The 25,750-nt window shown below is 41.8% G+C and overlaps 2 protein-coding genes across 3 annotated transcripts in view; both read right to left on the bottom strand.

The window, feature by feature from the left end:
- IL17RD (interleukin 17 receptor D) overlaps positions 1-1,913 on the bottom strand; it is an 83,971-nt gene extending 82,058 nt beyond the window's left edge. For both annotated transcript variants that reach the window (XM_048490722.1, XM_048490723.1), the window contains exon 1: positions 1,734-1,913. In XM_048490722.1, the coding sequence (XP_048346679.1) occupies positions 1,734-1,862 (129 nt within the window). In that variant the 5' untranslated portion in view covers positions 1,863-1,913. The remainder of the gene's footprint in view (positions 1-1,733) is intronic.
- A 15,433-nt stretch (positions 1,914-17,346) lies between these two features.
- Positions 17,347-23,965, bottom strand: HESX1 (HESX homeobox 1). The gene is made up of 4 exons (XM_048491502.1): positions 23,776-23,965; positions 23,398-23,597; positions 22,948-23,049; positions 17,347-18,090 (listed from the first exon to the last, which is right to left on the bottom strand). The coding sequence occupies exons 1-4, from the start codon at positions 23,963-23,965 to the stop codon at positions 17,992-17,994; spliced, it is 591 nt and encodes a 196-aa protein (XP_048347459.1). The 3' UTR covers positions 17,347-17,991.
- Between the last annotated feature and the right edge of the window lie 1,785 nt (positions 23,966-25,750).

Here is a 25,750-nt window from a genome sequence, read left to right as displayed (position 1 = left end):
ACAGAGGAAATACCAAGGAATTTTAATAGAGCAAATAGTCTTTTTACTTCCTACAGGGTAGCACATCAAAGGCTGCCTTGCCCCAGAGCAGACAATGTGTTACAGGGGCCATCAGTCATTTAATAGTATGTCAAGTCTATTCAAAACTTACATGCAGCCCAAGATAAATACTATACAACAAAGACAATGGATGCCATCCTGCAGCCCACAGCATTTTTTGTCCTCAAGTAAGAAAAATCACACAAGCAGCATCAGTATATTTTAATCACTAATCAAGAAAAGCATATTCAAAGTAATGTATTGGAAATACAGACCACATTTCCAGTGTTAGAAAACAAGTAACTTTAGGTTTGTTTTAACAGAAGATACGTTTTCATCACATTATGTAGTACGTTTTAAGATCTGAAGAGTTTTTAGAAGATTGAATACAGAAGAAATGTGTATGCATTGACAGTAAGCAGATGCAATTCATTCACTATTGCTATGTTTCTTAATATCCCTTATATATAAAGGAAAAAAAGAATGAAATGTTTTAATAACTATTAAAATCTGTAGGGCCTACAGGTAGCTTTGAAATATGCAAATAAAATACCACTTTTGCTATGTGAAATAGTCAACAGAAACAGCAGCTGAACATACTGTCAATCTAAACATATCAGTTAATGGAAGTCCAGATGCAAATTCAACAAGTGGAAAGTTAAGTTCTTTACAAAACTTTGGCTACATTTGCACTTTTTTTCCCTTTGAAATTTTTTTTGTCAATACTTGTCTGTTCTCTTGTTCTTCCTATAAATTCCACCAGTTTCTTTTTTCTTTCTTTCTTTTTTTATTTGGCGGGGTGAAGGGGGCTGTGCTTTCTTGCCGTAACTTTTCCCCTCTTCTCAATGTTATGATCTGAACTCAAGGAAATCTCCCTGACAGTCGAACAAAAAGGGAGAGGCAATGAAAGTCACTCATGCCTTTCGACAAGCATTCATCTGGAATTTTTAATAAGGCTGAAGATGGAGCAGAAAAAAACAAGATCTGTTCAAAGAAAAGAGTCACGCTCAGGAAAAGCCAGGCAGAAAACTTTGCAAGCAGCAAGCTGGTAACAGGAACAAAAGGTAAAGCCCTAAAACACTTTTTATCACCTTCCACGCACACATATTTCCCCTTCGGTCTAATGACCGGGCCTGTAGCCAAACCAGCCTCCAGTCATTAAAATAACAAAGGCAAAGCAATCGCCTTTTATCCCCTCTTCCCAGGGCAGGTCTAGTTAAAGGAAGGCAGGAGGGACAGATAAAAGACCTGTGGAGTGACTTCACACTTGTCGGCTTCTGCTCCTCACCCTTGCCCAGCCCAGACTTCCTTCAGTGGGAAAACGCAGGCTGCCCTCCACCGACAACTACCCCACAATCTGCAACTGCCAACTTTTCCAATCAATCGCAAGATGCCCCCAAAGCGAAGAGTGGGTTTTAGAGTTTTCATTAGTTGCACAACCACATCCCGTCGCGCCTCGCACAGCAATGGCAAGACGCCCGGACCAAAGCATGCATGCCACCTGTGACTGCTCCCCCACCCGCGGGGACTCGGGAAGATCCCATGCCCAAAAGAAGTAGAGGGTCGCTAAGGCACCTTGGCACAGCCCTCCCCAATCCGCGGAAGTTAGCAGAAAGAAAAGGAAACCCGCTCAGCCCAGGGCAACGCCGAGAACCCCCAAAACGCAAAAACTTATTTCCGTCTCTCTTGCTTACCCTCCAGCTGCAAGCATCAGCCGCTGGCCCTTTCTTGGTCCCTGTGGCCGACCCGGTGAGCCGCTGGCCGTCAAGGCAGGCGGTGAGCGAGAAGAAGAAAGAGCAGAGCTGCAGCCAAGGTGCCATCATCACGCCTGCAACTGCAGCCCCGAAGCTCGCGATCTCAGCGCCAGAAGCAACTTCAGGTTGGAAAAGCCGAGGAGGGGAGGGAAGAAAGGACAACACGCATGCGCGACGGAGTGCACTAAAACATGCCACACTCTGTTTAACACCCCCCTTCACCCCCCGCGCGAGGGAGACGAGGAGCTGGACAACGACCGCCATGTGTCTAGGTGCCGGGTCAATTGCCTTCTCCTGCTTTCTCCCCCCCCCCCCCCCTTTAATTTAATTTGCAACATCTGAGATGCAGTAAAACCAAGTGAGACATTTCTTTCTTTCTTCTTCGCTTTTGCATCAAAGGAAAGGGGGAAATTGTTCAGGAGTAACCAGCAGTCTCCCCAAAGGAAAGTTGAAAGGAACGGGTGGGGTGGTGAGGATCTTCGCAAAGAACACAGCAGCAACTTAACTTCTGGGGTGTTAACACAGAAACAAAAGTGCGCTCAAATAGGAATTTGGGGTACATAGCAGGAATGTGTATAGTAGGTACTAACGCACCGCAGGGACTATTTGGTGCTTTAAGTATGATCCTACTTTGCAATTTCTGCATTGTTTAACGGGTCATGTTAATGCTTCTGCTGGTTTTCGGATCTGCATTTAGAGTTCTCTTTTTGTGATACCTTCAATCCCAAACCTATTTCATTTTTTCCTGTGGGTTCCATTGTCTTGTGCTGTGTGATCCATCTTGAGTGTCAGTGAGAAAGGCAGGATATAAATGTATTCCTTAATTTGCCTCTGTTTATAAGAATAGTTACTGAAATTAATAATCCAGTGTTTCTGACACTATCTCAGATTTCATGGAAGGATTACATTTTGCTCCAGGGATAGATAAAGTAGATTTAGGTAGATAGATTTAGGCATTCTGCCACATTGCAGCAATGTGTTCACATTTGTATATAGAGCTATTAACAAAGAGATATAGGTACCCAGTAGCTCCCTAAAAACAACAGAGTGAAACTATTTATCAGTCAGCAGAGGGTAGGTGGATACTGTCAAAGCCAACAAAGATGGGATCAAAAACTGTGTGTGTACGCCATTTCTTCCATTGAAAAATGTATCTTCATGCTACTTTAAAACATAGTGTTGTTGCAGCTATGTCCACAAATGTCAATCAGGCACAAACATTTTTATTAACTTGTCACACATTTCTATGGTAGTCATTTGTGGGTCATCAACAGACTGAAAGAAAACCAATCTCTTCCAAAGTACAAAAGATGTCCTGTCTGACTGTGGGGCAGCTAGGGCACTTGCTCAGGGTCCGGTGGATTGATAGCCTTAGGGCAGATAATGGTGGTGGAAGGCAGTGTGGTGCATGTGTGAATGAGCATGCTTTATTTACAGCCCATCTTTCTCATTGAAGCTCGTGGTGGATTACTGAAGAAAGAGGGAAAAAATATAATCATACAATATAGATCATTCAGTGAGCAATGCAAGAGGATTAGGAATAAAAACTAAATTACAACATGAATGCAAACTGCCCAGGCCAGTATAGTGGAAACAGGGCAGAATGTGTATGAGGCAATGCAATATCAGCTCCACACAAGAAAGTGCCCATCTGGGCTATTCTATCCTTCTTCAGTTCTATTCCATTCCATGCGCTTCTCGAACATTCTGACTTTCCACATTTTGTGGCACAGCAGTACTGTGGGAGCCTTGTAAATATTGGGTGCTTTATTCTTGTTCAGAGTGTGTTGGGTGGAAATAACGGGAGTGTGTACAGGGACCCTCCTTGACTTTTGTTCAGGACCACAGAATCACTAAGATACAGCTCAAGCAGAAATGGCTTTTACATTCAAATCCCAAGTGCCCCATCCAAAGGGGGTGGGTGGGCTGAATCCGCTCTTGGGAGTGGTGTGCTGCTGCACTGGCAGATTCACCCTCCCTGGAGCACAAACCCTGGTGAAGGAACGATCCCGCCGATGTGTGGGCACCACTGCCCCCCCAGCTCTGGAACATAGCGCTGGATGTTGCACCAGCATCCCAGGGTCCCTATCACTGCTGCCAGAAAATCCAGCGGATCTCCAAGGGTCTTGGGGAACCTACCTCTCAAGATATCTGAATTGGGAGATGAAGGGAAGAGTTTGTAAGCCACTTTGAGACTCCTAGAGAAAAGTGGGCTATAAATCCAAACTCTTCAGCAGCAACATCACATCTGGGAGGAGTGGCATGCAAGGGAGGAGAAGGAGGGGAGGGGTGGCATGCAAGGGGAGGGAGAGAGAGGTGGCGGGAAAGGAAGGGGGCCCGGCATCTGGACATGGCCCACCTGCCCTAGCAGAGGGGAGGAAAGGGGGGGGGTGGCATGCAAGGGATGGGTAGTGGGGGAGGGAAGGGAGTGAGGGGTGGCATGCAAGGGAGGGGAGTGGGGGATGGGAGGGAGTGAGGCATCTGGACATGGCCCACCCATCCGAGCAAAGGGATGGGGGAGGGGGGGGAGGGGTGGCATGGAGGGGAAGGCAGAGGTGGGATCCAGCAGGTTCTCACCAGTTCCCGAGAGTGGGTTACTAATTATTTGTGTGTGCCAAGAGGGGGTTACTAATTGGGTCTGCTTTTCCGTTAGAAATTGCATTAGGTCCAAAAATCATAAAGTCCTATTGTTTCCTATGTGGCTGGTTAGCGAAGGTAGAAAACAGGATAATTCTCCCTGTGATAAAATAAAATTAAAAATAAATTTAAAAATTAGAATATCTGTCACTTTGGGGCACTAAATTATGTACAGGAATAGTAAAGCGCTTTGGAACTGATTTCCATCCCCTTCAAAGTACCCATCATGATTACCGTCTCACTGTTCTTGTCATTTTGTATAGTTGTGTGCCCAGTCTAAGGAATGTATGAATAATTTCTATCATGTGGCTATCTCCATTCATGTCAGTAGAGGAAGCCATCCCATTCTCTCTAGCTCTAACCTCCAGTGAAATTAATTAAGATAATAGCAGTAGGAATAAACACGCACACATCAGAATTCCCATTTAATCTAATTTGGATTTAAATTGCTATTTTAAAAACATCTTAAAACCCAATCTAAGAATTCTGAAAGTTCAGCTAGTTCGACTTTTCAATACCTGTGACAGAGACAAAGCAATCTAGTTCTGCCTCTCATTTTTTGTTCTGGTAGCCATTGACATCTCATCTGTTTCTTTATACCTGGGCAGGTGGGGACCTGCAACAGTCACATTTACAGAAAACCTTTCTTATTTAATTGAAGCAGTGTTTCAAACTGATGCATATCTTGCCTCTGTTTTATTCTGAGTGAAATATTTCAAGCATTTAATAAGGCTGTACAGGAGAGGGCTGAATGATGAAAGGGAAAACAAAATTAATGAACTTGGATGTAAACATTATAAATGCAGCAGAAGATTGGTGTTTGGGGGACTGCTGCATTCATATTGTTGTGAGGTGTAGCCAATGAGCATGAATAGCCCATCTTAAATTATTGTTTTTGGTGAAAACAACAGCTGCACCTTGGCCTCATTCTAGGACTGTTTTGTAGCTAGTCCCATGTGGGTTTGAACCATGTGTATGCTATACCTACTTCTACAGCAAGGGTCTCCATTTTTTTAGCCTTATACATTTTGAATTCTGGTGTAGTGGTAATAGCCACAAAATGAGTGCTGCAATAGGAATAGCCAGCTTCAAAATGGTTGCCACAGCTTATCTGCAGTCATATGGTGAAGATTCTCATGTCTGGGTGGCCAAAGTAACAATTTAAAAAATCTGCAAGGCCAATCAAATCTTCAATGGTTGATCAAAAGTCCCACCTGGTCCTGTTTACTATCTAGAAACACTTGGTGGGAACCATGTGGGGCCCCCCTGCTCTACAGTCCTACCTGACCTAGTAAAAATGATTGGTTTTGATAGGGCAGTTGCTTGAGAATCCTTACTGTCCTTTGTGTTAGATCTGTATGGCTAGTTGGGTGTGTTATTAGAGGAATGCTCCCAACAGCGGGAGGTATGGATTGCAATCCCAGTCTCTTCACATTAGTTTTGCTGCTGCTTGGGTTGTTTCTGGCCAAAAGGTAAGTAGCAGCAATGCTACTGGTATTTCGGATTTGGGATGAAACCCCACTAACATAGGCAAAAAATATATGTTCTCTTCCTTGGCTATTTGTGCTTAGTGCCTTTTCCCTAGAGTCCCAATGACTAAAGTCTCCCCTTGTGTGTTCTGAGAATGCCCAATATGAGGTCAAAGAGATGTTTCATTCTTCATGTCCTGTCATCTGATGTATTGCTGCCTTGGCTAGATTGACTGCTGGCTTGGGGAAATGGTGGGAGTTATTTTTGGTCTTGATGAGTTCTGTGCGACTGTTTCTAGTTACACCAGTAATGTGGGTGGAAAGTGGGCTGGAAGGGCTTATGATACCAACTAAGCCCCACCCCCCCCCCCGACAGCCCACTGATGCCAGAAAATAGGCTTAAGCAGAATAACTGCAGACTTTCGTCTTGCTAAGATTTTTAAAAAGCTTATAATGTACAGGTGATGAAACACACATTTCACAGTAAACCACAAAAGACCAGAGTCCAGACATGTTTTGGTCACTTGGGCGGTCACAAATACACAAACTTAAATCCTACATCCGAACAGTATACATTATATTTTAAGAAACCTGACCAGGTGGTTGTTGTCTTTGTATTGTGTGTTGCTTAAAATGGATCTCAAAAAGAAACCATGGATATTTCAGTTGTAATGTAGGCATACAAATAATGTAGCATTGTATATAATCTGGTACAAGTTTTACCATTTTTGGAAATCTTTCAAATAGGTTTGTACTGTCTCCCCACATGCTTAGGTTTGTACTGTAAGTATCTTAGATGACAGAAATGAACAACATCCCATGAGGAGTTTGGTGAACCATCAGGAAACAACAACCTTATTGTCATAACATACACACACAGGACCCTGCTTAAGCCTGTATTTTGAAGTCAAGAGACCTTACATCCTCTGTGGGGGAGAAACTTTATCACTACACTTAATTGTTTCTTTGCCTCTTAAAGTTGTCAATCATTCTCTATAAAATTATTAAGCTATGCTTACCGATCTAATTCCATTATTCAATTTGCAGCCCTAACTTATTAATGTTTATTCAAAGTGCAAAATCATGCACTGTTCAGTGGAATCTGCATTGAGTCAGACAAGCCCAATTCTAGTTTTTAGGAGCCTTAACAACAAAGTATTGCTATCCAGATAGGCAGGAAGCCACAAATTGTGGCTTAGAGGCAAGGCAATTAGTAGGTGAGAAGTGCTTTCAATATACATTCCAGGAACTAACAATTTGGAAGTCTGGAAAACTGAACCTTTGACCCTAGACAAGTTTCCCATTAAAGAATGAGAATTTTATAGCTAAGACACTGGTTGACATATCCCATATCAGAGCTGTCAGTGCCAATCCTACTTTTAGTAGTTAATTGGATGCTGTTGTATCGGAACATAACCTGCAACATATCTAGCTCTTTCATATTTTAATTATTTTTACATGTCCGTGGTTTCAAAGTTTTTTAAAAAAATCACATGGCAGAATTAAACATCATTTTGGATGCTCTGAAATGCTGCTGAACTTAGGGTTTCGAATTCAGTTGCTTTTTCTTCACAATAGTCTCTTGTCGCTGAGTAAAAATGCGTACCTTTCACTTGGTGCATATTCAACAGTCATGGCTATCAGTGTAATGAGTTCTGCAGATGGTTTTAGTTGCCATTCTTCCTCCTTGTTTCTAGCTGAAAACTTCAGCTTCTTCAGCAGCTGTTCCCATATGGAGGGAGACACATGCTGGGCAGGAGGATTCCTCTGCGGAATGAGCAAAATCTCTAGAAAACAACGAACAGTAAAACAAGCAGTTTTCACAGGCTGATCAGATGTTTCCCACCAGGTCCTTCTATCATTTGAGAACAAGGAGAGAGGGGGAAAACTCCTGAGATTTTTGGCAGACATATATTACATTTAAACCTCACACGTCTGGCACTGGCAGAAAAGAATGCCATAAATCCCTCCCTGCAGGGAATGCCATTTCCCAGCTCTCTTGACTGTAAAAGTGATTGCGAGATGAAGGAAATGTCGGTTGCAGCCTTACCCTAGATAATGTCTAATGATTCTAGTGGGATTTACTAACAAAAATGTTTTTTTAAAAAAAAATTGGCTTTAGACTATTATCATAAGCCACTTTCTTCAATTTACCTTATGTTGAAATCAGCAAAATCAACTCTAAATAAATGTGTTGAGTGAGGATGCTTATTCATTCATTCATTCATTCATTCATTCATTCATTCATTCATTTATTCATTCATTCATTCATTCAATTTTTAACCTACCCTTTCCCAATAAAGCTAGGCTCAGCACAACTTACATCATAAAGTAACAATTAAAATCACATATTACCCATTGAAACCTTATAGAATACAGCATAGAATAGTACTGAATAGTCCTACAGTCTTAGGCTCATTCCGCACATGCAGAATAATGCACTTTCAAACTGCTTTCAGTGCTCTTTGAATGTGCAGAATGGCAAAATCCACTTGCAAACAGTTGTGAAAGTGGTTTGAAAACGCATTATTTTGCGTGTGCAGAAGGGGCCTTAGTGTTTAGAACTCAGTCCCATTCCTATTTTACACTGCAATTCTTGTCTTTTAGCAGAGAGAAAGATGAATGACTTTAATTTTTATAGGAATCTTGTACTGTTCAATCTTTTATCAAAAGTGATTGAGAAAATGCTATTTCTTTCTTCTTACTGACAGGGCTGAATCCAGCTGGTGAAGCATCAAAACATTATACCACTTTTTTTTTAAAAAAAGTATTTGCTACCCCCCTACCTCCCTCACCGCTCCATGTGCGTCCCTCCCAAAGCTGCGCGCTCAGTGGAAGAGGACAACCATCCCAGATAGGAGTGTACCGTTCTTCGGTCAAGGGTATACGATAGCTGCGCTCCCCTGCTAGAACCTCCAAACAAGCTCAAGGTCCATATGTGGTTATAGTTCTGCAGTTTCACGGGTTTCTTGTCCTCTTTCAAGCCCAGTTCAAAGTGCTGACTTCGAACTTTAAAGCTCTAAATGCATTTGTACTGATACGCCTCGGAACCACCTTCTCCCCTATCAATATATTGAGATAATCTGATGAGGTTTTTGCTCCATATTCCCTGCTTTGATGGGTAGTTAGATGCTACCTTGGAAGGCAAAGTGTTTGGCTGTTGGTCCATCATCCTGAGTATGATTAAGCTTTCTTTGGCAGATGGATAAATATCTTTATAAGTGAACATAATCATATTTTCGATTGGTAGCATGTATATGTGTATATATACTTACATACATACATACAATATTTACAATAGTTTATTCAAAAATATCCTTCAAATGGATGAAGTGGAGGTCTGTAGTTTAATTTACGGCATCTTTTCAACTAGTTTATGAAAGGAAAAAGACTGCAGATCTACATGATGCCACAAGGGGGAGAAGTGACACAGAAAAATGAAAATGTTAAACAGTTTAATTCACTGTTACATGTGTAATAGGAGACTAATCTAACTTGAAGTGATGAACAAACTCAGTAAGAGAAAATTGTGTTCAAACCATTGTCTTCACAGAGGAACCTTTATGCTTTTGGGGAGGAAGTTAGGTTGGGAAAAGAGCCCAGAGAACAGGGCTTGGTGGCCCTGAACCCCTCCCCACTTTGCTTTTAAATAAAACTGAAAGACACAAGAAATCCAGTCATTTATATCATTTGTTTGGTGTAATTGAATCTCCAGGTCCCACAGCTAGCAGAAGAGGAAATAAAATTATTTCTGGCCTCATACTTTAGCTATCTGACATCTTGTCTAAATGCAGGGGAATTTTTTTGTTGAATCATATAAGCCACCAACTGCAATTTAAAATGGTATAGTCCAGAATTAGATTAGTACTACAAGAGTAGAACTTGCAAGACTTGTGGAGATGGGGGGTGGGGGGCAGAATTCCATCCTTTGTATCCCTCTTGCTCCCTTGCTGGGTACCTGCTTGCCAACCAGCCTGGCTACCTGGTTCATTCACGGGGGCAGTCCAGTTCTCCATCCTCTGACCCACAGTGCCACCACCTCTACCTGCCTGGCTTATATGGAGGCAGCTCCAGCTCTTCCTTTTTCCTAGCAGCCTGGCACATGCAATGGTGACATCTCTCTCCTCCTCTTCCACCATCACCACCCCGCTCCCAGTGCCCTTTCGCCTATCCACCCACCTTAGCCTGCGGCTCCCACTACTGCTCCTCCACTCAACCCACAGTAACCAAAAAGCAAAGTTCTTCTCTTTGGGATTCCCCAAGGTCTGTAGGAAAGTAGCCCCTATCTGAACGTGGCCAGATTTTAAAAGTTTTTCTGTCTGTACTAGGTCCAGATTCAAAATATGTTGCTTGCCCTTTGAGAGACCTAATGTTGAATTTTGCAGTGCGCTTGTGGCCTTGATCCCTAACTCTCAACGTAGAGTTAGTTGAGGCTATACACTGAATATTCTGGTCCATGTTCTATTTTTTCTCTTATTTCCTCGTGTTTGATATCTTTCATACCAAATGCAACTCAAAAATACTGGACATAACTGGTATAAGCAATTCAGTGGAATGGATAAATAATTGGACAGAGACAGTGAAGAACAAGAGGAAACAATGCATGCTTTCATATGAAATATGAATCCTAGGAATGTGTAAATAAGGCAAAGGCACCACAAAAAGTAAGCAAAGCCTGGAAAAATGTTTTTGACATAAAAGTTATTAAGATTCTGAAGATTCTTATTCCATTGGGTGATTTATAATAACTCTTGCACCTTCAAGCAGTGGAAGCTGGAACTTTCTCATGAATGTACTCTTTAAAAACTATGGAATAAAAAGTAAAATATTCAAAAAGTTAAAAAATGTACTCTTGACATACAGAATTGCACTATAGTTGATTCTGATATTCAGTAAAATGAAGCTGGCTGAATCCTGGGAAAACAGTTAATTTGTGATGTTTAAAATACTTCTCGTGTCACTTCTCTTATATTATAAACACTTCAGTTAACAGGATGCATTAAGAGGTCTCTATACTAGCGCAAGGAAACAGCTTCTTCTTTGCTCTGGTGCTCGGACCTGCCGGAGACTTGTACCATGTTGAGATTTCTCCTCATAAAATAACAAGTGAATAGGCCCACAGTCACATAGAGTCCTTCCTCTGACACTTCAGTGTCTCACTGCCAAGTGTGAGGGCTCTGTCACTGCATAGATTAGGAGGAATTCAATTTACAGTATTTTGTAATCTTGCCAAGCATAGTAATTTGTTTTCTATTATTCATTCAGAGGTCCTTCTGCAGAGGGTGAAAATGGAATGCAAACTTTATGCCAAGTAAACTAGAGAAATGTGTTGAGTACCTTCTAAGAGCTCATCTGAACTGTATAGAAAATGACCGTAGTTCTCCTGGGACTCTATTTTAGCTGTCCTCAGATATTATCTGTGCAATCCTGGGGGGTGGGGAGCAAAAGCACTCATGGAGCTGACCACCGGCAGTGTTTGCATATTCCAGACATATCTTGGCATGTATCGGAAATACAGGGGGGGGGGGGGGTACTCTATTGCTACTGCCCCATGGCCAGTCTCCAGTGCAGCAGCATCTTGAATCCCTAGCAAAACACTCCCAGCACAATCCTCTGTGCCAATTGGTAAAGAGGCAGGCCCAGGGGCATGTCAGGATTTTATTGACTCCCTAAGCCATCCCAGTCTGGGAATGCCTGTCTAGAACTGAAATAAAATTATGCCATCAAAAACTGCAAGCAGACCACATAGGCACCTGTCATGAGCCAGCCCCTGCGTACTAACCAGGACACAGAGGACTCTGAGGCAGAACCTGAGAACACAGTGCAGCCAGAGTTGGCTGCTTCTTGGGAAGAACAGGCAGCAAAGCCAACACCCAGCCCTTCCCTGCTTGATGACATGCAGGTGGAGGAGCCTGCAAATCCTCCCCTAGGGAACCCAGTGATGAGCCAGCTGTGCATAGGAGGCTGAAGCAGAGGCTGCCACTGCAGAAGCACAGAAGGAGTGCTTGTTAGGCAGCGAGGTATGAGAGATTAGAAGTCTCTGCATCTGAGGACTAACTCCTCACAGAATTCCATCCCCCTGAACAAGGCTCTCTGTATAAGCTTTGCTGTGAGCTTGCTTCTGCCTGGGTGCAACAAGTGTATTACCTGTCGCCACTGTGTGCCTGGTTCTTCGTTGATTCCTAGCCTGCTCCTTGGTTTTCCAATGCCTTGACCTATTGGACTGTGACCTGACCATGCTTGTGCTTGCCGCCTGCTTTGCCCTGCGGGGTCAGACCCAGCCATGCCCCTGCCTACTGGCAGCACAGCACCCATGCGATGGAAAAGGCAAAATGCCCCCCCTCCCCAGTTATAGTCCCACTCAGATACCTTTGTGTAGCACAAGATGGTGATTATAGCCACAGCTAATTGCACCTTTCCCCAGAGGTGATGAAACCTCCTCCCTCGCACTCAATCACAACCCCCTCACACACTATGTAAACCTGATTGCAGTGACCAATATAGATCCTGTTTCAGTGTCACAGGGCTGTCAACTCACTGGTTCCCACCCAGCTCCTGCAGTATCCTCACACAGGCAGGCAATCCAGGAAGTCCATCCTGCTTGCCCCATTTCTCCACGGCTTCCTGAAGCAGTGTGCAAAGGCACAGGGGTTACACTGGAAACTATGTGATTATTTCCCTGCTGTTGTTCTGTAAAGTCTGGAATGAGCTACAGTTCTGTCCCTGTCTGAGTGGATGAGGTTTACTTCATATCCCCTCCCATACCCACTCTCTCACAGCATCCCCCCATAATGCTCTGCCTTTCATACATCTGCCGGGATGGGCTGCGATTCAGGGAAACTCAGGCTGGGATCTGTGTTGTCAGTCACCATCATGTCATTGTATAATGCCATCCAGTGGTAAGAACATAAGAACAAGCCAGCTGGATCAGACCAAAGTCCATCTAGTCCAGCTCTCTGCTACTCGCAGTGGCCCACCAGGTGCCTTTGGGAGCTCACCTTAAAGACTGATGATGTGGCTCAGTATGAGCATTCATGCATTGCAGGTCACCTCTTCACCCCTCTGCAGTCCCCACCCCTTCCTACTCAAATCTCTGTTGGCTGCTTTGTGCAGGTCTTATAGGGGGTGGACTGGGTATGGTCTGAAGGGAGATTTATCTGATCTACTGGGTGGGGGGAGCATTTCTCTCACACTCTCTCATGGCACTGCTGGCACTCAATAAGCCATGCAGGTTGTCACAGCGGGTGGCCAGGGTGCAAGGATGTGGCATGGGTGGATTGTGAAGGGGTATCTCAGCCAAAATGATCAATGTCCAGGGTAGCTCCTCAGCTTGGCTGTCCTGTTTTCCCTTTTGCAGTTTAGCAGGGCAAAACATCAGCTCCAGATCTTTTGCCTGCCTCTGGCCTTTTTAACCGTGCAATAGCCCAGAGCCTTTCCATTCAATGCAAGGTTGTCAGCCGGGTTCAATATGGCTGGTGTTGCTATCAGGGCTGCCTCATGCTTGATAGCAGGTCTCATTTGAGTCTGCCTTCTTGGCCTAGTGGTTAGGTTGCTGGTCTTGGGTGTGGGAACTGAAGCTTTCAGTCTGATCTTTTTTCTTCTTCTTTCTCCTTCGGCAGATTAATTGAAGATCTGTCTTTACATTCCTTATATACTCTCACAGTGATTCACTGCCATTTTGATATCAGTTTGATCCAGGCTCCATTTTTCATTGCTAGGCCTGTGCTAAGATGTGCATGTCTACAGGCTTCAAAATGGGAGTTCCCTGTAAGGGCAAGACCCGGAGCATTCTTGCTAGGAGACTGGTGGGCATTAGTCTGCTACATGGGTGGGTTATGGGACAACACTCAGGCCACATGCCTAACTGAGGATGTGCTGTGGCTGTGTCTTTTCACCACAACCTCTGGCACTCCATGGAGGGGGACAATACCATTGAGGGGCAACAGCTTCATCAACAGGCATTAACTTGTTGCACATTGTCACTCAAAAGGATGAAGAAGAAGAATTTGGATTTATGTCTCCCCTTTCTCTCCTGTAAGGAGACTCGAAGGGGCTTACAATCTCCTTTCCCTCCTCCCCACCCCACAATGAACACCCTGTGAGGTGGATGGGGCTGAGAGAGCTCAGAAGAACTGTGACTAGCCCAAGGTCACAAGCTAATCTGGTTCACCAGTTAAGCCTCCACAGCTCAAGTGGCAGAGCAGGGAATCAAACCCGGTTCTCCAGATTAGAGTGCACCTGCTCTTAACCACTATACCATAATGTCATCAGGTACCACTGCCAGAGTTGCTATGGACTCCAGTATGCTAGCTGTGCAGTCTGTACGGTGTGGATGGAAATGCCCCCCACCCCCATCCCAAGGGACGGCCGTTAGGATTTGATCAGTGCTGCTGCTATTGTGTGGATAGCTGCCATACCATCACCACACTGACCCTCAGGATTTGGCTTCCCAGAACAAAGGTACATGCAAGAAAACACTCCTATTTCCTCATATTTGTGTTGTGCTGTACATGCAATGACACTTTAACTCCCTTTACTGTACCCTAAAGCTGTTAATGCTGAAATAATGAGGAAAAACTGGTCATGCAGCTCTGTGCTTGTTGACTTTGAAGAAAGTGCCATTGAGTTCTACAGGATTTACCCCCAAGTAATTATAAGTAAGACTGCAGCCTTAATTCATTCACATAAGATTTAATTCTCAAATTAGTGGAACCAACTCACATCCAGAGAAAGTGAGATGAAGACTTTTTGCATGCAACTATAGTTTTTCTAATTACCGAATCACAGTCCATTGACTATAAGGGAAATATAGATTTTTTTCCCAGTATATAGAAATGACATTTGCTCATGTTGCTAATAATTGACCTTTTTTCATCCAGAAATCAGTTTATGGTACTGCTGTTTTAGCATCATCTACCCTTTTTATCAAAAAATAAATGATGGTTTAGGGTAACTGATCTAATCATAGAATATTAAGCTTTATAAAATGAAGGAAAGCAAATGAGATTAAGTTTAAGAAAACTGAATTGATCAATTGAATAATAACATAGTTGCACCTATTGATTTTTAAACAACCTGATCTGGTGATTACTGGTCACAAAGATCTTAAATTAGAGGGGGTTTAATTACACAGGCCTTGAATCAGAAGCATCCTCCTCATTCATCACTGAACAAATTAAGATGTTTACAAATGGTGCTATCTTTTGTTCAGTATCCCAATTGTCAACCTTAGTAAAATAAACATTGGAATGCTTTGTAAGTCATTTCCTTATGGTCTAATTTCTTTATGTCAAATGAGCAAATCAGAATCCAGTTGCTAAGTATTTGGCTTTTGTTCAGAGCTCAGCTGATCCAAAACTAAATTTGTGGGTCTCTTGTTCCATCACAGAGGAAGACCCAATGATTCATTGGTCCAAAGTCACTTTTTCCTATCACATACACTACAAACTGGCAGTCTGTTCAATTTACTATAACTCCTGATTCTTCACTTGTGAATTTTTCTCAGTACATTTTCCTGCCTGAATGGTCATTTCTCATTTCAGTGCTAAATTATTATAGGCTGGTCGATATACACGGTTACATGATTAATTCTGAAGTCCTGTATGCACTTATGTGTAATAAAATCCCACTGAAAATAATGGTGCTTCCTTCCAAATGGGTTTTATTAGGCAAGTTGTAAGGCTATTTTAAAAAGCACACACGTTATATCCACTCGTGCCCTTACCACAGGGTCAAGACTTCCGAAAGTCACCCACAGGTGTCCAGTCACAGAACAGTGGGAACAGCTATCTTTATTGAGTTACAAATGCCAGTTTTCCATTTGCCACTCATGCAAAATTATCTTATGATTGGGGAATGGAGCAGGCTTTTCTAGCATTCTGTAGCAAGAATTATTTGCCATTTGAAACTTCAGTGTGCCTTAGAATAGTTCAGATTGTCTTATATTTTATTTCAACATGTGCAATCTTTTTGGAATCATGGTATTTATTTTGTCCATTCAGTTATACAAAAATCCCCAAAAATCCCAAAAAGTTTTACTTTACTTCGAGTAAAACGACCATTGGACATTTACCGTGAAGGGTCCTTCTCCTCTGAGCCAAGGAGGACATCTCTCTACCATGGGTGACTTTTCCTGGCTTCCTAGAAAGGCAGGAAGTAAAGCTTCAGCTTCCTGTTGCTGGTGGGTCACCCCTTCTTCTTTCTCTGTTTTGGGGTCTCCGAAGAGCAATGTAGACAATGGCGTAGCCACTGGGACTCAGATAGGAAAAAGGCAAGGAACCGAGAGAGGAAGGGACCCTGACCTCATCAAACTGGAATAAATTATCAGCTGCTAACTTAACAGGAAACAGAACTAACCTTATAACTGTCCCTAGCCCCGAATTAACTTTCCCCAAGGAACCTACTTATTCTCCTTTAAAAAAAAAAATCTGGACCTTGCTGTATCCAGGATCGGGTGGGCGAGATATCCTCCTTGGCTCAGAGGAGGTAAGTGTCCAATGGTTGTTCTCCCCTGAGCAGTAGGACATCTCTCTACCATGGGACCTTTTAAAGTAGTGTCCCCTACCTGGGTGGGCCATAATTTAGGAAGGATGTGCTGCAGTATCTTGCGGCCGAAGCTCACATCTGCAGTACTAGACGTGTTAATCTTGTAACGAGGACCAAGTGGCCGCTCTGCATATCTCCTGCACCGAAGCCTTGCTAGCCAGAGCATTTGTGACTGCTGTCCATGCTGAGTTCACAATGATACCCCTGGAGGGTCTAGCCCAGAGGCATGGGTGTGCATTGCCTTCACAATGCACAACCGTAAGCACTTCCCTATGGTGCAGAGAGGGAAAAGGAGAGAAATTGTATTTTAGAAGGTCCAGATTTCTAAGAGTTGCATGGATATTTCAATATGAAAAACATAAACAATCTTTAGATTGCAGCCCAGGTCACCCACCAAGAGCCTCTACCCAGACTGGGGATTCATACTTGGGGCTTCTGGATCCTAGTCAGACCATTCATTAGCTTTTGTCACACAGTCTTCACAACTCAGATTGCATCATATGGGGATGTTCAATTGGTTGCATAAATAACTGATTAAATGGTTACTAGTATAATAATGACATTAGCGAAAAAAATGTAGTTCAAAGTTAATATGCACTAGACACATTGAGATGTTACTGAACAGCACAAAGTCTTTGAGGACTCACTGCTATTCCTTTATAATCAACTTTCTCTTCAGTATAGACTTCTCTAAACATTGTCAATACTTGGAGTTTTTATCTTAGGAATTCTCAGTAAACACACATTTATTTCTATGAATAATTAGAAGAAACATTACTTTCAGAAATTTTGGTTTCTTTATTTAATTTTCATAAATCATTGAAATGTTGAAAACAATTTCTGTACATGTCATCTTTGTTTTCCATAATGACAGGAGAGGGTTTGAATGAGAACAGGTTTTATGTTTTTGACATTTCTCCTCCTCTTAAATATAGTGACAGTCCAGACAACTGTGCAAACAATGTAGCACATGTGGCTTTTTACTCTTTTTTTCAACAAAAGCCCCTTTCCTCCCCCCCGCCTCATATAATGCTTCTGTTGTCTTTCAAAGAAAAAGAAAACCACCTGAAGATAAACTAGCCCTCAGGACCACCTACAGTCCTGCAGGAATCCTGATTTCACAGACTTTGCAAATTTCTACAGTAATGAAACAACAACCACAAAAGAGTAATGTATAGCATCTCTTGTAAAATTGTAAAGCTCCACTGATGTCCATAAAATCTTTATAATTTATCCCAGCAGCAGAACAAGTGCATCACCACCTTTGGTCAGTTAACTAAAAAAATAGCTTTGCTACTGCTTCTTTTTGTATATATATAAAAACTGTTAAAGGAAATGCTATTGCCAAATTAAATATTAAGAGGAATCATGCAACAGTTGTATTCTCAGTTTATTTTCCACAGTAAAATTATTAAACTCTTTGAAAACTACTTGAAACACATCCTAGTAGATTTTAAGAAATAATGTGAAAATTCTTTAATACTATATTGAGTTTATGAACACTTCACAAAATGCTACAATATACAAGCGATTTTTGCAGATTCATCCTATTTTATCATATTTTGTGGGAAAGCATTTTTCACCACTAGAAACTGAGATTCTCTGTGTGATCTCTTCATTTTTGCCCGGCGATTCTGGAACCAGATCTGAAAGTTATAGAAAATGCATACTTGTAATTATCATTCACCTTTAATAACATCATACTGTATAGAAAGAATTGGGGAAAATTGTTTACTTCATTTATGCCCCCCTTTTTCCCCAATGGAAATCCAAAGTGACTTACATTGTTCTCTCATCTGTTTAACCTTACAACAATCCTATAAGGTAGATTAGGCTGAGAATGTGTGACTAGCCCAAAATCACCCAGCAATTTTTCACGGCACAATAAGAATTCAAATCTGGGTTTCCCAGATCCTATTCCAGCATTCTAATCACTACACCATACTGCTCTTTCCTATATATACAAGAAACATCCTATTTTGATGCTAAGTTTAAATATTAGTATACACATGTATTCACAAATGCACATCTGCACGCATGCCCACACACTCTAAAATATTTGTGTGAATTTGGTGGCTCTGAAAGACTGGATTTCGTTTCTGCTGAAATGAATGTAAAACCACTGTAGGCCTCACTAGTGAAGGTCTTAGTTTCTGGGCAATGGTTGTAGAATGTACTTATGTGAACAAGGGTACTAAAGTTTGCAAAGGAGAGCTCACTAATTCATGCTGAGTCTTCAGCATTAAGTGATACTGCACAAAAAGTCCACCTGAAGCAAAGAAGTCAAAACCATAGATAGTGGGTATTTACAATAATGCAAAAGAAGTTGAAATAAAGGAGAGTTTTCTATTAATTTCAAAGATATGTAGACTAGAATATAACAATAATGCCCACTGCATACTGAAAAGCTGGTTCATAGGCAGAGAAGCTGTGAGTACAGTTTGTATGCATGTACATTCTGCATCAGACTTGGGGGTGTCAGCTCTGAGTTGGGAAATTCTTGGAGATTTTAAGGGTGGAGTCTGCGGGTGGAGGGGTTTGGGGGGGGGGCAGGAATTCAATGGGGTGTGATGCCAGAGAGTCCACCCTCCAAAGCAGTCATTTCCTCTAGGAGAACTGTTTTTTAGTGTCTGGGAGATCTCCAGGCCTGGCCCATCTGGAGGTTGGCAACTCTAGGCTGATTTCATGTAGGTGAGCTGTAGAACCAGTGGACACTATCCCACTCTCCCATCTGCATTGCCTATTGTGCTAATTTGGCCAGTCTGAATATAGATGAAACAAAAATGGTTATTTTATTAGGCTTAAAGTTGTCATTCATATGTGCAGCAGTGGCGTAGTGGTTAAGAGCAGGTGCACTCTAATCAAGAGAACCGGGTTTGATTCCCCGCTCTGCCACTTGAGCTGTGGAGGCTTATCTGGGGAACTAGATTAGCCTGTGCACTCCAACACATGCCAGCTGGGTGACCTTGGGCTAGTCACAGCTCTCTGAGCTCTCTCAAACCCCCCCCCCCCCAACACCCCACAGAGTGTTTGTTGAGGGGGGGGAGGAGATTGTAAGCCCCTTTAAGTCTCCAACAGGAGAGAAAGGGGGGAGGGTATAAATCCAAACTCTTCTTCTTATATACAGTGGAACCTCGGTTTTCATTGCCTTCGGTTTTCATTGGTTTCAGTTTTCATCGATTTTTTAAGTGAAAATTTTGTCTCGGTTTTCATAGATTTGCCTCAGTTTTCATCAATTTGCAGTAAGGTGCAGGGATTTGTGAAGAAAAACAACCCAGACAAAGCTGTTGCAGGCCATGTCTGCAACTTGTTTAATGACAATGTCTTGCCCCATTTCAGACAAATTTTAAAGAAGCGTCAGAAACAGACCTCTGGTGTGACATTGGTCCACTGGCTCTGAAGCTGATCCTAGTGTTATTGTTTGTTACTGTTTTCAGCATTAAACACTATGGTTATTCACCAAGAAATGTGTTTTTGTATGTTTTTTGGAGTGCCTGGAATGGATTAATTGAATTTACATTTATTCCTATGGAAAAATTTGCCTTGGTTTTCATCGGTTTTGGTTTTCATTGATTCTTTTCGGACAGATTACCAACGAAAACCGAGGTTCCACTGTATATATTGGAAATGTTCTGAGGTTGCTCAATAAACATAAGAACATAAGAACATAAGAACAAGCCAGCTGGATCAGACCAAAGTCCATCTAGTCCAGCTCTCTGCTACTCGCAGTGGCCCACCAGGTGCCTTTGGGAGCTCACATGTAGGATGTGAACGCAATGGCCTTCTGCGGCTGTTGCTCCCGATCACCTGGTCTGTTAAGGCATTTGCAATCTCAGATCAAAGAGGATCAAGATTGGTAGCCATAAATCGACTTCTCCTCCATAAATCTGTCCAAGCCCCTTTTAAAGCTATCCAGGTTAGCGGCCATCACCACCTCCTGTGGCAGCATATTCCAAACACCAATCACACGTTGCGTGAAGAAGTGTTTCCTTTTATTAGTCCTAATTCTTCCCTCAGCATTTTCAATGAATGTCCCCTGGTTCTAGTATTGTGAGAAAGAGAGAAAAATTTCTCTCTGTCAACATTTTCTACCCCATGCATAATTTTGTAGACTTCAATCATATCCCCCCTCAGCAGCCTCCTCTTCAAACTAAAGAGTCCCAAACGCTGCAGCCTCTCCTCATAGGGAAGGTGCTCCAGTCCCTCAATCATCCTTGTTGCCCTTCTCTGCACTTTTTCTATCTCCTCAATATCCTTTTTGAGATGCGGCGACCAGAACTGGACACAGTACTCCAAGTGCGGTCGCACCACTGCTTTATATAAGGGCATGACAATCTTTGCAGTTTTATTATCAATTCCTTTTCTAATGATCCCCAGCATAGAGTTTGCCTTTTTCACAGCTGCCATGCACTGAGTTGACATTCCCATGGAACTATCAACTAAGACGCCCAAATCCCTTTCCTGGTCTGTGACTGATAGCACTGACCCCTGTAGCGTGTATGTGAAGTTTGGATTTTTTGCCCCTATGTGCATCACTTTACATTTTGCTACATTGAACTGCATTTGCCATTTCTGAGCCCACTCACCTAATTTATCAAGGTCCCCTTGGAGCTCTTCGCAATCCTTTGTGGTTCTCACCACCCTACATAATTTGGTATCATCTGCAAACTTGGCCACCACGCTACCCACCCCTACTTCCAGGTCATTTATGAATAGGTTAAAGAGCACTGGTCCCAAAACGGATCCTTGGGGGACACCACTCCCGACATCTCTCCATTGTGAGAACTTCCCATTTACACCCACTCTTTGTTTCCTGTTCCTCAACCAGTTTTTAATCCATAGGAGGACTTCCCCTCTTATTCCTTCATTGCTGAGTTTTCTCAACAGTCTCTGGTGAGGAACTTTGTCAAAATCCTTTTGGAAATCCAAGTAGACAATGTCCACCGGTTCACCCCTGTCCACATGCCTGTTTACACCCTCAAATGTATTTTCACTACTTTGTGTTTATGGCAGATCATGTTTTAATTTCCTCATTACACCTGAACAGAAAGCTGTGTTGTTCTGCAGTAGAAGGGTTAGATTCAAGCCCAGTTGAATTTTAGCAACTAGGAGGATTTGGGCCGGGGGGGGGGGGGGGGGGGGCTTTCAACAGTCAAAACTCCCTTCGACAAATTTCAAAAAACAACATTTTTGCTAATATGAATGTCTGTTAACGGTATACTTATACATAGTCCAGATGTAGCTATGTTAGACTGTAGCTGCAAAAATTAAACTGAAGTCTAGTGACACCTGAAAGTTTATTGACATTTATTCTAGCATAAGTTTTTGTAAAGTTAATTCTGACTCATTAAAACTTAAGCCTGAACAAATGTTGTTAATCTTTCAAGTTCCACTTGTATCCTCTTTCACTGTATGTATTCTGATGTCTTAATCAGTGGTGGGATCCAGAAATTTTAATTACAGGTTCCGATGGTGGTGGGATTCAAACAGTGGCGCCGCCGCACACATGGACCTCCAGTCCCTATTGGGCAGGGAGGTTGCTTTAGTAACCCCTTCTCGGCACTCAGAAAAAATGAGTAACCACTTCTAGAGAAGTGGTGAGAACTGGTTGGATCCCACCTCTCTTAATCAGAATCATTTTTTGATAGACAGAGGTAGACCTGCAGCAAGGGTAGAGCCAGAATAAACTCCCCCCAACTGAAGTTTTCCTTCATCTCCATCTAGACTTTTTTTTAAAACTGGCTATTTAATTTGTAACATTTTCATTTAAAGAATAAGTGCTACTCTTTAAAACACAAATATGTTCTGTAAAAAAACAACAACAGAGGCCATTTTAGTACTTTCCCAAACTGGTAGTGATCATAATACCATCAACTTAATGCACTCACTTCCACCTATCCATAATTTCCCTTTTAATTTTGAAGACTACTATCATGCGTGAAAAAAATCTCCTCTTAGCTTGCTACTATGACTGTATGTTAGAATTCTCAACAACAGAGTTAACAGTACTAAATCTATTGAAGTCCATGGTCTTAGAAAGGTACAACTCTGCCTAGAATTGCCCTTTACAAGCAATAGATTATAACAAGGAACTTTTTAAAGGAAGTTGTTAGTTACCAATTAATAAAAGTTTAAAATTGAAAATAGCTAGTCTTTTTCAACAATTAATAGACCCTACATTTCATGCAAACATTTGGGTTTGGCAGAGAGGTTATGGAAGTGTCTGATTATTCCTTTTCGATTCATTTATTTGAGGGCTCCCCTGGAAAATGGGCACTCCACCTAGCAAGGAAGTCTGGCAATCACTTATGTCATATTAAGATTGCATTAATGCAAATGAATATGGTGTTATGGGGCAGGTCTTCCTCCTGCAACCATAACTCTGTATTCTAGAGGTCATAATTTTTGCTATTGATAATTATATCACTATTATTTGTGCCAAACTGCACAGAAATAACACTTGTGTTCACATAAATGTTGCATTAATTAATTTTAAACGTTACCTGGATTCTATCTTCATCTAAATCTAATTTTTGGGCGAGTTCTTCTCTGACATCAATTCCAGGATAAGAATTCACTCTAAAAACATTTTCCAGCAGTTCAATCTAATAAAGAGAAAGTCTATTATGCCTTATTTTATTTTTCAGCAGAAAAAAAGTAACGTTAATTGGTTCAACTTGAATTTTCTGATTAAATTCTGGATCAGATTCTAATTTTAAAAACCCCAGAGCAGGTCAAGGGAAATCAATGAAGTTATTTTGGACAAACAGCAGTGCTAATTACGTATTAACATTTGGAAAACTTTTTTTATTCAGTAAAGGTTCAGTCATACAGACTTTGGTACAACAGGCACTTCTCGTTTCTTACTAATAGATGCCCTCTTATTAAACAATGTACTGAGCAAAACATCCATTCTTACATTTTTGAATAGATTAAATGTACTGAATCCCTACCTGTTTTCGAGTGAATGCAGTCCTTGGCCTCCTACCTCGATACCAACTCAATTCCCTTTTGTAAGAAAGCCTTTCATTGACTGCAAAATAGTTTTCACATTTCAGAACTCTTTCTTCCACATCTGGGTAGTTGCTTGCATGAAACAATGGGACTGCATAGGACATAGCAGGGATGCGCAAACGAGGATTACAATCCTCTCCTAAAAAGTAAAAAATGTGAAATTTTACAAGATTATCTAGTGAAACATTGCACTGCTTAATTTAACTAAGGACAAACTGCCATTTTCCATACAGTTTATTTCCTGAATTCTCACTATTTATAAATTACATTACTACATAAAGAATAAAGAAAAAAAATAGATTAAAGCGCTGTCTTACCTAAATTATTCCATTTATCCACCCATGGCCTGTGAGGCTTTGCAGCTGGAGTGCCATCTTTTTTCTGCTCCATCCCCAAAATGCTTTCAATAGAAAATGAACATGATGCATTTTTGTTTTCTCCAAGACCGGATTTGTCCTGATGATTGTGAGAGGTGGGATTGCCAGAACCCAGGGATCTGTCTGCCATTCTTTTCCTGTCAGGCTAGTTACCAAATGCACCCGTACCTCAGGATTGTCTTGCAGGTCTTCCTTATAGCTTTGTTGACAAGGGGGTTGGATTCCCCACGTCATTAATTAAAATCTTTTATTAGAAAGTTTTAGCATGTCAATGAAGACTCTCCCACCAAGAGGCACGAGGAGTTAATTGTTTATTTGTTTGCAAGTAATTAGCAACTAATGGTGACACCAGGAGGGGGGCACCAAGAGGGACAAAAAGTGTTATCTCCTCTAACCAGAACATCAGACTTAACTTTCTCAAAAGAGCCACTGCACAAACGTAGCACCTCTCTTTTATTTGAAACCATTAATGTATAAAATCAGGTTTTTCTTTTTTAAAAAATAAAGAAATAATACTCCAGTGGACTCCACTTACCTAAACATAACTGCATGATAGGAAACCAGTCAAGTAATAAGTAATCTCATTTAAGTGAATTTTCTTCCAATGAAATTTAAAAAATAATAATCTCTTAATGCTATTAGGGTAATCCTGATGAAGAAGCTTCTGTTTTTCATATGCATATGTAACAGCGAACATGGTCAATGAAATAACAATGGTGTTTGGCATGAGGCACGCTACAGCGGGTTGGCAAGGTTGTCAGGGCTCTGTGTAATTGTCTTCCAAGAGCCGGGATTAGTTAACAGGAACAGTTGAACCAAGTACTTTAGAAAGGTAGGCATTTGTTTGCTTTTTATTCCAACTTCAATTATTTTGATGCAGCTTTATCAAAAGGTAGCACATGCTGAAATTCTCAGAGGAGTCTAGCAAATACTTGTACAGAACTTTTGAGAACAATCCTATTGAAGTAAAGAGCAGATGATCCTTTCATTTGATTGAAACAGGATCGTACCCTGTTAGTGAGGTCTGAAGAGACAACATTGACTTTTCTATTATACTATATATTTATGACAATCATAATAAGCTTGTTTTTTATAATGACAATCGAACAAAAAAAATGAAAGTATATGAGTGAGCAAAATAGCAATGCTGCAAAAAATACTGTAAGATATCTGTTTTGGAACTATTTAGTTTTTCCAGTATTTTAAAGGTATCGCTGGGAAACTTGATCCCCCAGCAATAATTCTGTTAGGCAGGAAGACAAAATATGTGTAATTTTATTTTTTAGTCCTTTAGTTTTTATTGGAGTGTTACTAGTATTTCAGAGAGATGTGATTACCAACAACCCTGATCTCTACAAACAAAATAAGACTAAATTGGAACCATCTATTGTAATATTCCCATTGGGGACAAGAAACATTAGTAAAGCATTTTTTTTTCTGTCATAGCTGACTTACAGAGACCCTGTAAGATTTTCAAGGTGAAGGACTTTCAGAGGTGGTTTGCCATTGCCTGCCTTTGCACAGCAACCCTGGGCTTCCTTGCTGGTCTTCCATCCAAGTATATTAGTGGCATAGTGGTTAAGAGCAGGTGGATTCTAATCTGGAGAACTGGTTTGATGTCCCAATCCTCCATCTGAGTGGCAGAGGCTTATCTGGAGAACCAAATGTGTTTCTGCACTCCTACATTCCTGCTTGGTGACCTTGGGCTAGTCCAGAGGCGGAGCGAGGGAAAACTGCACCCAGGTGCATGTGTGCCCTGTGCCCCTGCTGTGGCAGCATCCTGCCACAGAATGCCCCTGCCATGTCCCCCCCCCACAGCCTGGCCATGCCTCCACTGTGGCTCCACCCGGGGCGTTGCGCCCCCCCTTCCCGGTGGGCACTACGCCACTGGGCTAGTCAAAGTTCTTTGGAACTC

Source organism: Sphaerodactylus townsendi, linkage group LG03, assembly GCF_021028975.2.
Source record: "Sphaerodactylus townsendi isolate TG3544 linkage group LG03, MPM_Stown_v2.3, whole genome shotgun sequence".
Taxonomy (NCBI): domain Eukaryota; kingdom Metazoa; phylum Chordata; class Lepidosauria; order Squamata; family Sphaerodactylidae; genus Sphaerodactylus; species Sphaerodactylus townsendi.
Note: the sequence above shows the minus strand (reverse complement) of the source record. Positions and strands in the feature narration are given on the sequence as shown.

Bases quoted from the DNA above. Each gene is read 5' to 3' on its own strand.
- HESX1 (XM_048491502.1), bottom strand. From the start codon at position 23,965: ATGGCAGACAGATCCCTGGGTTCTGGCAATCCCACCTCTCACAATCAT. The intron at 23,598-23,775 runs GTAAGACAGCGC...TTTACTTTTTAG, and splicing joins GGATAAATGGAATAATTTAG to GAGAGGATTGTAATCCTCGT. The intron at 23,050-23,397 runs GTAGGGATTCAG...TCTCTTTATTAG, and splicing joins CTGCATTCACTCGAAAACAG to ATTGAACTGCTGGAAAATGT.